Source organism: Lacerta agilis, chromosome 1 (assembly GCF_009819535.1).
Source record: "Lacerta agilis isolate rLacAgi1 chromosome 1, rLacAgi1.pri, whole genome shotgun sequence".
In the NCBI taxonomy this organism is placed as follows: domain Eukaryota; kingdom Metazoa; phylum Chordata; class Lepidosauria; order Squamata; family Lacertidae; genus Lacerta; species Lacerta agilis.
The window spans coordinates 85682675-85696452 of record NC_046312.1 but is presented as its reverse complement, the minus strand read 5'-3'; the positions used below and the strand labels follow the sequence as shown (position 1 = coordinate 85696452).

Here is a 13778-nt window from a genome sequence, read left to right as displayed (position 1 = left end):
TCTTTCACATTCTGAGAGAGGCACCGCAATTGTTGGTGCCGATGAAAAATGAGACAATGGGGGCAGAAAGGAATGGTGCTTCATGTTAGTCCTCAGCTTTGAGGAGTTACAGCAGACCTGTCACTTGGCACCCCTCCTTCGCTGCTGTTTGAGATTCTCATTCATAATTCCAAAAGGAGTATTCAGAATGGAGATCATGGAGCTGAGAGCCCAGTTTAGGGGTGAAAATGGGCATATGGAAATACATGGAGATTCTTTAGTCTCGCATAAAACTCTTCACTTGCCAAATGCAGGGAGAAAACCTATTCCCATCTTTGTTTATGAAAAGAGCAGCACAGGGGTAGTTGCCCTGGCTTACTTTGTCCTGAAGTAGGTAGTAAAAGCCAAGGCGTGTTTTAATTAAAGAATAAATTGTGTTTGCCTGTTTAAAAGCATATTCAGTATTTTTAAAGCAGACTGGTTTTGACCACTGCTTTGGATGTTTTGAGGCTTTTTGGGGTCCCCCCCAGATAGCTTGGCTTATAAATACTTAAATAGCTAAATATAATGATTTATAATCCTGGCAGGAGATAACGATTGACAAAGCCAACAGCTTTGTGAGATGCCTCTGGTCTGAGAATCAGGCTAATACTAATGTTCATTTATGATCTCAGCATAGCTGTATTTATCTTAGTAGTGAAAATGAATAGAACAGAACAGGGCTGTTTGAGTGGAAAGACTGCTGCTCGCCATAACCGGCAGAAGCCATAAAGTCCAACTGCTGTTTGTGGGTGAGCACCATAGCCAAGCCAACTGGACTGCAGCTTCTTCGGGGACCTTGACAGGCTGAGCTTTGTGCTTAAAATTCACCTTCCCTGTGAATGCGCTCACCCCTGTTCTGTCATTATGAGATAGGTATCTCATGGGGGGGGGCAACATTCCTAGCATGACATCCATTCAGATGTCAACCTAGCTCTCTGTGAAGTGCTCATCCTTGTTGTTGTACTACCTCAGACTGCAGAGATGGATCACATAACAGACTACTTTGGAAAGGGAGAAAGAATGTTTCCTCTGAAACAAGGCTAAGTTGGGAACGCTCTAGTTTTTCTCTGCTGGGGTTTAATTTTTTACGGATGAGCTCGTACTTGCAGTCCAATGCATAGCTGTCAACTTTCCCCTTTTCTTGCGAGGAATCCTATTTGGAATAAGGGAATTTCCCTTTTAAAAAGTTGACAGCTATGGTCCAATGTCCCTTCAGCCCAGGCACAGACTGACCACTTGAGTGAGAATTCGGTTTCTGCAAGGAACATAATAGGGCAAGTGAATACCTTTCTAATTAGATACTTTCTTCTGGGGGTAGGGTGGAATCCGGAATTGAGTCCCCAGTTGGGAAAGGCCTTAGCTCAGTGGGAGAGCATCTGCTTTGATGCAGAACATTCCAGGTTCAATCTCCAGGTAGGGCTGGGAGAGAACCACTCTTGGAACCATGGTGAGCTCCTGCCAACGAGTGGGAGCAATAGATGGATCAACGATCTGACTTGGTATAAGCAAAAGAAAACAGATTGCTGTAAGGCCAAACACACGTTTCTTGGCACAAATGGCAGCAGAATACCTTTCAGGTATATTTCAGGTGCAACCAATTAACTTTGTGTGCTAGTATAACTGAGATTTGGCATTAAGATCAGGGCACCAGGAAAGATTCCCCCCCCCCCCCAGTGAGGCTTGTATGATCACAAGATTGGTAAGCAATAATTATTCATGTGCTTTATTATCTCAAGCGATTATATTACGGCTATAGTAGCTTTTGGAGTATATTTGATACGACTTTTATTGTATTAATGGAATTGATAATATTAGCATAGCCTTATGGTTTTAACATGTCTATAGATGGTATATTAAACTGATACCAATTATTGTATCGTGTGTTTGGCCTTAAGTGGAATATAGACACTGACGAAGAATGTACAGTATTTGGAAACAGGTGCTTTATGCCACCTACTCCATCTGGTTTTGCTCATTAACATTTGATGCTGAGTACACGACTTTTCACATTGTCAGGGTTTTCCCAAGTGTTGCTCATGAGTAACGACAGAGCCTTCAGTTGCTAAGACTATTTATTGTGCATTACTATTTTACAGTGTAGAGCTAGTTCAAAACATGACCGCTCAGTCACTTGCAGAATCTGGAAGTGCCCCTCTCCGGTTTCCCGCCCAACACCAAAGTCTCGGCACCCTCAAACGACATCTGTGGTGCCTCCTGACCCCCTGATGCTGTGCTGGCACCGGAAGCAGCAGTTCTCCCTCAGATCCTCTCTGGCTGGCAGTGCTAGGTCTTTGCCCAGAGTCTCCAAGCCTCTGCAGCTCCTCCTTCCTTGGAGGCTGTCGCTAGAGGAGGAGGAGGAGTCTGTCAACAGAAGTGGCTGGGGTTCCGTGTAACGTAGAGAGCCGTCCACTTGCGAAGAGCTGCTCTCCCAGTCCTCCTCCCGAGGAGGACTTCTTTCCCTGCCCTCCTCCTGAGCAGGACCTCCAACCAGCCCTTCCTCTCGAGTAGTCCTCCTGTCCCCCTCCTCCTCGAGAGGAGGATCTCTCTCCCCTTGCTCCTCACAAGGAATACCTTTGGCCCGGCTCTCCTCCCGAGTAGGACCTCCCCTTGCCCTCTCTTCGTGAGGAGCCGGGCAATCCCTGACGCACATAAATTGAATTTTCAAATCAGCCTTTTCGTGCACATTTTGGTTTTCTTTTGCATGCCTTGGTTGTTTTTTTTTTTTGGTGCATTCTGACTTGGTATAAGGCAACTTCTTGTGTCTGCATATTACCTGAGATACAATGCAGGCTGACTAGTCCATCGTGGAACTCGTGTGAAAAACAGTTGGTGCAGATGCAATGTTATCCTCAGTTTCCACAGAAAAACATTTCAAAATGATGTGTGCTGGGGGGGGGGATGAATACAGTTAAGGAGCACTTAGCAAACTTTTCAAAAAGTGCCATATGAACAGTGTCAACTGTTTTTGAAAGGTGGCTGTAAGCTTTAGGCCATTTAGATTTTAAAAGGGTTTTTTTTTCAGCTGACGTTTTTTCCTTTCTTCGTTCTTTTCGCTGCTTGAGGCTTTCCACAGGTGGCTTCCTTCCTTGAGCCCAGATGCCATCAGTGTCATAGCAACGGGCAAGGACTGCCTGTCGGCAAGATTGATAAACGTTGTCAGTTTTGACCTTCTCAGCAAGATGGAGAAGAAGCTCAAAACCACCTTCCGAGTTGTGATTGTTGTAAGTAGGGCGTTGTGCTGGGGGGGGGGGCAGGTGGCACAGTTTCCCTGGGCCACTCTAAGACAGAGATGGGGAACGTGTTCAGTGCAGGCATGAGGGCATATTAGACGGTCTCAAGACATGGAAGGCTCTTAAGCTGTAAATAAAGCTTGTCTGAATTGAAAGCTTGTGGTTCATGTTATGCTGCCATTTGCACAGTATGAAATTAGAAGTGGCTGCTTTTCTAATGCTTACTAATAGCGACTGTGTCCTCTTAATTGCCATTTCATTTTACACTGTTTGGCAATTATAGCATACATTTGCTTCCAAAATGTATTGTTTAAGGCACCACTTAGTTGCAAGAGATTCTCCCTGTATTTCTGGAAATGTGGATGTTCTTGTCTGCTCTGAAGGGTGACCAAGAGCTCTCCTGTTACCTTTCTGATTCCCTGTATTAAAAGTAATGAGCAGCTTTTCAGGGCCAAGGAATAGGACATAGAAACCCTACTTTCCAATCTCGTGATTTATGTATCCATCTTATGGTCCAGAAGGACCAACTCATGCCAAGTTCTGATTTTTTTTTTTTTTTTTTTTTGAGGTTTTAGGACAAGCTGTCATCACGATTTTCTCATGCCTTTCTGGGCAACAGTGAGTTCTAAGGGACTTGATTATTTTTAATGAAATACTTTCTCTTGATTGCAGTAAGACCTTACTGAAGACTCCAGTGACTACATACTGTTTACCACTGCCTAGGGAAATTTGACCTTTTAGTTTCTGGAATTTGTACATGCAATTGGCTGGGGCAACCCAGTCAGATGAATAACAGTAATAATAATAATAATAATAATAATAATAATAATAATAATAATAATAATAAAATAAATAAATGGCAGTGGACTGGTAGTTCTAAACTAGGAATCAGTATTATGGGAACATTTTTTGAATTATGGTGCCGGAGGAGACTCTTGAGAGTCCCATGGACTGCAAGAAGATCAAACCTATCCATTCTGAAGGAAATCAGCCCTGAGTGCTCACTGGAAGGGCAGATCCTGAAGTTGAGGCTCCAGTACTTTGGCCACCTCATGAGAAGAGAAGACTCCCTAGAAAAGACCCTGATGTTAGGAAAGATGGAGGGCACAAGGAGAAGGGGACGACAGGATGAGATTGTTGGACAGTGTTCTCGAAGCTACTAACATGAGTTTGGCCAAACTGCGAGAGGCAGTGAAGGATAGGCGTGCCTGGCGTGCTGTGGTCCATGGGGTCACGAAGAGTCGGACACGACTGAACGAATGAACAACAACAATAATGGGAACAAACTGTGGAGAGCCTTGGCCATATGTGCCCCCCCCCCACCTCACTTGATGGACACAGGGAGAAGATTGAAAACTTTTCCCTTTTGGTTTCTCAGTAAACTAGAGATTCAATTTCTGACCCAAACCCAGAATCTGACTTATTCCAAGCATGGTCAGTTTAACCACGCTTCCTCAACCTCAGCCCTCCAGATGTTTTTGGCCTACAACTCCCATGATCCCTAGCTAGCAGGACCAGTGGTCAGGGATGATGGGAATTGTAGTCTCAAAACATCTGGAGGGTCGAGATTGAGAAAGCCTGGTTTAAACAAACCATGGTCAAACTGTGGTTTTGAATCCTGATTTGTTAGCTAACTTACAGTTAGAATAAACCAAGCCAAACCATCGTTTCCCAGAAAAGACATTTTCCTAAGAGAATTTCTGAGAACATTCTTGTTGGCCACTATTCCCTCTCCTTCCCCAGATGCCCCAGAATGATGCTAGGTTTGTGGCATTATGGGGAATGCAAAATGGTGGCCAGGCTGCTGTTTCTACTAGAAAGCATAACAGAGAAACCTATTTCAAACAAGAAGGGAGAATTAACCACTCCTAATGCTGAGCTTCACCCCTGCTGAGCCGTTGAAGAATTTCTCCTTCCGCTGGAGATGTTTGGTGAAGTGGTCTGCCCAATTTCTCTACACACAAATATGGTGGAGAATTCCAGGGGGGCATTTTTGTGCACAGCTCTAAAACAAACCACAGTTTCCTCAATTCAGTCATACAACAGGAAACTGTGTTTTTTGCAAAACGAAAAAGTGGAAGCTTTCAATCTTCCCTCATTCTTATGCACAAAGAAACGGGGAGTATGAGCTTGAGACTCATCTCAGCTCGTTCACATAATACTAAACCGCAGTTTAGTTATATTTCTTCAAGGCTGCTCTGGAATTCCAATTCTTATTATTGTTTCCTAATGAATCTTGTTGAAGTCATCATAACCCACAGTTCTAACACTTCAACCCTCTGTACTTACTTGGACATTTCCTTCTCATCTCATCAGAAATTCCCTTTCAAGTAAATGTGTTCTGGGGCACAGCCAAAGAATTTTCTGCACAGTTGAGTGCATCTGATGCTGAGAGGTCAGCAGATACCCAAATCACCTGCATCAATTAAGGTCCTGGAGCCAAGCAACTTCTTAGATCTCATCTTCACAGTTAAAAATATATATATCGAGCTGCTAGTGTTTACTCTTCAGGAATAGTGCCCCTCCGGAATCCTTTGTACAAGTGTGCAATCTCTTGTCAAAGTGCCAGAGGTGAAAGTGCTTGGAGCATAATCCCAACACTTCCATTTTTTGGTTGTCTACAAGGTACTGATGTGTGAAGTCTTTAAAAAGTCTGCTGGGCTTATTCATATAGAGCAGGGGTAGGGAACCTCTGGACAATATTGGCCTGCAACACTTTGCTCCCCAAACCACACGCACCCACCCATCAGCTGGTGTCTCTGGTGACTTGTGTGGCTTGTGTAGTTTCTCAGTTTGTGTGTGGGACTTAAGAGTGATCTCCCTTTCCCTGCCACTATGGGTAGCCCTGCGGCTATTGCAGCACTCAGTATCTTCACTGGTCAGTCTGATGTTGCAATATTGCATTTAGATGCAATGCTAAACAATTCTCTGCTCCACTCCCTTCCTCTTGCACAACCGCGAGGAGGAAATCTGAAGCCCCCGTTTCCATTTTCAACTGATTTCAGTTTGTCATTTTGTCTGAAGCAGGTCAGGCTCTTTAACAACAACAACACCAACAACAACAACAACAACAACAAATTATTTATACCCCGCCCATTTGGCTGGGTTTCCCCAGCTGCTCTGGGCAGCTTCCAACAAAGATTAAAAATACATTAAAACATCAGTCATTAAAAACTTCCCTAAACAGCTGCCTTCAGATGTCTTCTAAACGTCAGATACAGTGGACCCTCCGGATAAGAACTTAATTTGTTCCAGGGGTCCGTTTGCACCCCGAAAATTACGTAAATAGAGGCGCACTTCTGCGCATGCTCACATGGTGAAACCCGGAAGTATACACTTCTGGGTTTGCCATGGCCATAACCCGAAGATTCCGTATCCAGAGGGATACGTAAGAAGAGGTACGACTGTAGTTGTTTATCTCTTTGACATATGATGGGAGGGCGTTCCACAGGGCGGGTGCCACTACCGAGAAGGCCCTCTTCCTGGTTCCCTGTAACCTCACTTCTTGCAGTGTGGGAACCGCTAGAAGGCCCTCGGCACTGGTTCTCAGTGTCCGGGCAGAACATATAACAGTCTTATATGTTTCCCTAGCCCTGATCAATAATGTGGGATTTCTGGAAAATGTTGAAGGGGGCGGGGGGAAATAAGGTAATTTGCTATGGAAAAAAATTCTGATGCCCTAGAGAGTGATCTAATTTAGCACATTTTACTTGTGCTTAGTAAACACAGCTAACTTTGAAACTGCCAAGTTTTCCTAATATTTGAACCCATTCATTGTCACTAATGAACTTATGAAATGGGAAATTTTCTGCAGAAAAATAAAACACTGGAGAAAAAATAAATCAAGGAAGTCCCATTTTAGAAAAAAAATCTGTCTCGCATCACGAGGCCTAACCATGCTATGCTTTACATGGGAGAGGTGGGGGTGGTTTTTCCTTACTGTGGATGTTGTTTATTAAAATACAACAGAGAGGCTACCAAGTGCTTGGGAGTGACCGTATCGATGAGTGGGCCATTCTTCTTAATCACCTTGGCCCTGTTTGCTGTACAGGTGGAAAATACACCTTTAGTGTTTCCTCTGTGGGGGAAACGGCAGCTATGTGTGTACATGTGTCATTTTGATTGAGAAGAATGGTATGACAGGACTGGGTAAAACCCTGACCCTGCCATTGCTCCAAAGAAATAGGCAACTCCCTAACTCCTCAGTGGCTGCATTTTCGTTTTAAAAAATCACAATCATTGATCTCCCACTTAGTGTGGTTTGGCCCTCATTCACGTTCTTACTAGATATGTTGTAGAATTCAGGTCCTGCGTTTTGCATCCAGTAGCCTCCGCAGGGTGTTGTGCTTCCTCGCTTCCCTCTTCAATCCTCCCTCTGCTGGTGGCTGTTATTAGCATAACCTTATTGCTAACCAAGATTGAGAAAGCAGTCCTTTCCAGTTGAAGGGGGTATATTATCCTTTCTGTGCATGGCTGCTTACTCGTCCAAATACGACAAGACGAGCACATTCCCTGGGAGGGTGCCAATTTCCTTAGTGTCCCGAAGCTCGGTGTTGTAACAGCGATGGCAATAGGGCTCGTTCCAGGAGGGGAAATTCTCAAATGGTAGGTCTATTTCCTACCTGGCGAGCCTTTTAACAGCAAACCGGTTGGCTCCTAATTAGATTTCCTCCTTTCTGGTGGTTTTTCATTAACCCCTTCCTTTGGGGGAATCCGTGCAGGGCAGACTCGCAATTATCTGCATTTAAGAGGAGGCGGTGCAGCGGCAAAAAGAATATTAATAGCGAGAATCATTTCTTCCCCTCCCTTCACTGGCTTGGTTATGGTTGTTGATAGATCAACAACAAGGATGTGCTTTCCTTTCACAGTGACTTCAGTTTCGAGCAAGCAATCCTACCTTATGTTGCGGAGCTTTGACATTCAGAGTGGTGCTGTACCCGTCTAGGATTATCTAAGATAATCACACAAAATATCAGGACAGCTTAATTTGGCCTTCCCCAGCCTTGGGTCTCCAGATGTTGTTGGACTACAACTGCTGATACCCATGATAATCGGCTGTGCTGTCTGGGGTTGATGGGAGTTGTAGTCCAACAACATTTGGGGACCCACATTTGGAGGAATGCTGATATAAATTGCTTTTTTGCTTGTTTGGCTATTGCTCTGCGTTTCACATTCTCTCCCCTTCTTCTGTTTCAGGATGAGTCCCACTTTCTGAAGAATGGGAAAACTGCTCGTTGCCGGGCTGCGATGCCTCTCCTGAAGGTGAGCATGCCAGGGTTTTCAAAATTGGGCATTTGACTTTTAGGTGCTGCGTATTCATGATGCCTGGTATATAGGCAAGAGCCAAAAGAATGTTGCTAGGCTGCTACCAGTGCTGTAGTGACAAGTTGGGAGCCATACGAAATCCCAATATGAGGGACGTAATGAAATTCTGTGCTTTTTCACCTACCTATGATGCAGATTGGGCAATTTTGGTTTATCAGTTAAACTCTACAGCAGAACGCATGAAGTAAGTTCAGAAATCCTAAGTGTAGTACAAGATTGAGTATTTAAATACAGGGACTTCCGGTGGAGCTGCGGCCATCGTCGGATCGCGGAATAGCCCCTCTGGGTGTTCCGAGCGTACCTGGGGGGAAAGGGGCCATGCGAAGGCTAAGCGGGACCCGGGCACTTCAAGGGGGGTTACCTTGAAGCTCAGTACACCCGGCGGCGTCATTTGCTGCACCCCAAAGCCCGAGGTTTGAATGTAAAATCCGGGAGAAAGGGTGAGAAGCGGACGCAAGACGGGGACATCGCACCCCCCCAGTAGCGCAAAGCCTCAAGATCCGGATAAAAGCAGCCCGCTTCCAAAACAGAAGGGAGAAAACAAATAGAGGCTAGGACAACGAGAAAGACCAAGTTGTCCAGAAATTAGGAATTGGTAACGACAGAAATTCGGACGGGAGTAAGAGACGCAAAAAGGGAGTCCGTCTCTGCTCTGGTGAAAATGGCGCTGGGCATGACTGTGCAAGACGACCTGGGCACAGCGTTCCTGTAAGTGAGTTAACTTTTCTTTGACTGGTCGCCCGGGGGTTGTTGATGGTGGAAGGGGCAGATCAGTGGAACATAAAAATAATAATACAGGATAAGAACTAAGCTGTTCTAAAAACCAAGAAGATCCGGCGGGGGGGAAGAGAAAAGGGAAGAAAGACTCCTAGTTCGGCTGAGTATCGTGCTGGCAAACCAAAGAAAGAAATTGGAAAGGGGTTTTGCGTGGCGATACAGGAAAAGGTTACTTTGCTGATGAGAGACGTTTAAAAGGCTTTATACAGCTGCAGATTGTGGGTGGCCGAAGTGACTGAGAGGGAGTCTTGTCCCCCTGCCCCCCCCCCAGCGGGAGAAGACTAAGCCGGCGGGTGGCGAAAGGAAATAAAGGCGCTGATTATATGGACAAAACTTTAGAGGTATCGACCTCTTGGATTACAATCATCGATTGAACGGAGAAAGAGGAAGCTAGTAGGGGTCGACTGGAAGCGCTGCGGGAGAAAATGGAGATTGATGCAAACGTCGGACTGGGTTTTTGAGTACTGGGTGTGGGGGAGGGAAAAGGGGCTTGCTTTCTAGGTGGGACCTTCGTCGCTGCAGCAGACTTCGTGGATCTCCGGACTTTGTGGTCTTTTCTACGGACACGGACTGATACGGACTGAACAACACCTAGGTGATTTACTGTTTTCCTGAGTTAGAAAGTAACAGAAACGGAGAGGAGCTTGTAACAAAGAAATCGAAAGTAACTTTGGGACTCTGGTGAACAAAGAAATCGAAAGTAAGAGAAGGGACTAAGCAAAAGATAGACACTCTCCAACGCCACCTAAAGGCGAAAAATAGAATACAGGGAAAATTGTATAGAAATCATAATTGTAAAGGGTAGACTGAGCAACGCGCCCTCTGGTGGTTGGAAAAATAATAGCAGAAATTAGATTTAGGGTTAAAATGAAGGGGAACAAAGGGAGTGCAACGCCAGGAGATAGAAGGCCCTCAAAACAGGAGGAGGGAAAGGAATGGGAAGGTTTATTAGCAGAAATAAAAAAAGAAATAAGGCAGAGTGAACAGAATATAGAGAAGAAAATTGTAGATCTGAAAGAATCAATGGATGAGAAATTTGAAAAGGTGGTGGGAGAGTTGACAGAACAGTTGAAAGATCTATCTACTAAGTCTAAGACTTTAGAAAGTTCAGTAAAGAAAGTCCAGAAGGAAGTGAGACAATCAAAGAAAGATACAGAAAAAGTGAAAGAGGAAATAGGGGATCTGAATAGGATCCAAGAAGAGATGTTGGACAATTTAGCCATGTTGGAACTAAGGCAAAAACAGTTGAACCTCAAATTCCGCGGGATACCAGTGGAAGCAAATGAGAACATAAGACAGAAATTGGTGTCTGAACTGGCTAGGTGGCTAGATACAAAACAAGAAATTGTGGAGTATTCCATTCTAAATGCTTTTAGAATAGGAGTAAAATCAGCGAAAGCGAGAGCCAAAAAATTGCCAGGCGATTGCCTGGTAATGTTTAATTCAATGGATATTCGGAACGAAATTTTGAAATTAGGCCATTCACAGAAATTGATAATTGGAGGTAGGGAAATTATCATACATAAAGAAATCCCAGCAAGATTTTTAAAAAAGAGAGAGCCATACCAGACACTGACAGGAATTTTGAGGAGAAAAGGAATAAGTTTTCGATGGGAATTTCCCGAAGGACTAACTTTTTATTTCAAAAACAAGAGATACAAGATCACAAATGTGCAAGAATTAAAGAAGTTCATCAGAAGATACCCGAAGGAGTTGGGATTGGAAGGAGATAAGAAGGAAAAGAATGTGAAAGAATTAGTAGAAGGAAAGACGGAGGAGGGAGCAGTAGGAGGAGTGGAAGAGGAGGAAGAGGAAGAAGAAGAGGGAGAAGGAGAAAGAAGTGAACAGGAAAGTGAAGAAGGAGAAGAGGAAGAGGAACAGGAAAAGGAAGACAGAGAAAACACTAAGTTGTAGAAAGACTCAACAAAGAAACCGGAGTTATGATTTTAAAACTTCAATCTTGGAACATAAATGGTTTGAATAATAAATGTAAAAGGAATAAAGTTGAACATGTTTTAAATAAACAAAAATTAGACGTCGTATGTTTGCAAGAAACCCACATTGCCAAAAAACACAAAAGAATATTAATAAATAAAAGATTGGGCCTGGATTTTGTGTCGGCGGATAAAAAGAAAAAACGTGGGGTGGTTCTTTATGTAAAACAGAAGTTGGAACCCAAATTGATTTATAAAGATGAAGATGGGAGAATAGTAATCGTACAAATATTATGGCAAGGAGAGAAAATACAATTGGTAGGAATATATGCCCCGAATAATAAAAAAGCCAAGTTCTATAAAAAGCTGGAGGAAATCCTGCTTGAGTTTGCTGACGAAAAACAAATATTAATGGGTGACATGAATGGGGTGGTGAATCCCACAATAGATAGAACATCAAGAAGTTGGGGCTCCGAAGGTAAATTGCCAAAGGCTTTTTTTACATTGACAGAAAATTTGAGTTTAATAGATGCATGGAGGGCAAAACATCCGGAAATAAAACAATACACATACTTTTCGGAACCTAATAAAAGTTCAGGAAGAATAGATCACATTTGGGTTTCAAAAGGAATATTATTAAAAGTAAATAAAGTAGAGATTCAGCCAAGGACCTTATCGGACCACAATGCCGTATATATGGAACTAAAAGGAGAAGGTGTCAAAACCAGGTGGAGAATGAACGAAAGCTTATTTAATGATGAGAAAATAACAGAAAAGGCAAAAAAGGTTTTAAGTGATTATTTTGAACTGAACTTAAATAAAGAAACAGATATAAACGTGGTCTGGGACGCCAGTAAAGCGGTGTTAAGAGGGTTTTTGATATCGCAAGATATTGGAAAAAGGAAAGAAAGAGAGAAGAAGAAAGAAGAAATTTTAAAAGCGCTAGAAGAAAAAGAAAGGCAATTGATCTTAAACCCAAAAAACCAAGATTTAAAGCAGAGCATTAAGGGGCTAAAAAACCAATTTGAAATATTAACCAATCAGGAAATAGAATGGAAGCTAAAATGGTTAAAACAAAAGAATTTTGAGTATGCTAATAAATCGGGGAAGCTTCTTGCGTGGCAGCTGAAGAAGAGAAAGGAACAGAGTATAATAAATAAAATTAGAAGAAATGAAGTATTAATAGAAAACCCAAAGGATATTAAAAATATTTTTCAGGAATTCTATAAGAATTTGTATCAGAAAGATCAAGAGAAAGAAGAAGAAATGGATATATACTTGGATAAGAACAAATCAAAAGGAATACTAAAAGAAGATCAAGAACAATTGAATATTCCAATATCAGAGGAAGAACTTAAGAATGCAATACAAAGGTTGAAAGGAGGGAAGGCACCAGGCCCCGATGGCTTATCAGCAAAATATTATAAGGAATTGGCACCGCAGTTAGTACCGAGAATGTTAGAGGTGATGAACAGAATTTTGATAAATGGGAAAGCTCCGGATTCATGGAAAGAGGCCTTTATTACCTTAATTCCAAAAGAGGGTACGGATTTACTAAATGTAAAAAATTACCGGCCGATCTCATTATTGAACTTGGATTATAAGTTATTTACGGATATTTTGGCAAGAAGATTGAAAAAGGCTTTAAACAAAATAATCCATAGGGATCAGGCTGGGTTTCTCCCAGGACGCCAGATGAAGAACAATATTAGAACAATTGTAGATTTAATTGAATATTTAGACCTGAAAATAGATAAGAAAGCGGCTTTAATTTTCATCGATGCCGAAAAGGCTTTCGACAATGTGTCGTGGTCATTCATGATGAAGATCCTAAAAAAGATGGAGGTGGGGGAACATTTTTTAAATGGGATTAAGGCAGTTTATAAAGAACAATCAGCCAAATTAGTGATCAATAGTATGTTAACAGATTAATTTGAAATCACAAAGGGCACAAGACAAGGTTGCCCGATATCACCATTGTTGTTTATCGCTGTATTGGAAGTTTTAGCGGATAAATTAAGAGCCACAAAGGACATTAAAGGAATTAAGATGGGGAAGAGAGAGTTCAAATTGAAGGCCTTCGTGGACGACATTGTAATGACATTAGAAGAACCAATGCAAAGTGTAGAAAAGATGCTGATAGTAATAGAAGAATTCGGAAAGTTAGCAGGGTTAAAGATAAATAAGGAAAAAACGAAAATGCTGGTTAAAAACTTAGATAAAAAAGAAATGGAAGAATTAGAAAATAAATACGGTATTGTGGTGGTAAAAAAGGTAAAATATCTAGGAATTTGGCTGTCACCCAAAAATATAAATTTGTTTAATGATAATTATGAACCTATTTGGAAACAAATCAAAAGAGATTTAGAAATTTGGAGCAAATTAAATTTGTCTTTGTGGGGAAGGATCGCAAGTGTAAAAATGAGTGTACTACCAAAGATCTTGTTTCTTTTCCAAATGTTACCAGTAATCAAGGGAATAAGCCAGTTTA

The 13778-nt window shown here is 42.4% G+C and overlaps 1 protein-coding gene across 2 annotated transcripts in view; it reads left to right on the top strand.

The window, feature by feature from the left end:
- SMARCAL1 (SWI/SNF related, matrix associated, actin dependent regulator of chromatin, subfamily a like 1) overlaps positions 1–13778 on the top strand; it is a 47262-nt gene that overhangs the window by 14567 nt on the left and 18917 nt on the right. For both annotated transcript variants that reach the window (XM_033161512.1, XM_033161500.1), the window contains exons 9-10: positions 3084–3242; positions 8448–8513. In XM_033161512.1, coding sequence (XP_033017403.1) covers positions 3084–3242; positions 8448–8513 — 225 coding nt within the window. The remainder of the gene's footprint in view (positions 1–3083; positions 3243–8447; positions 8514–13778) is intronic.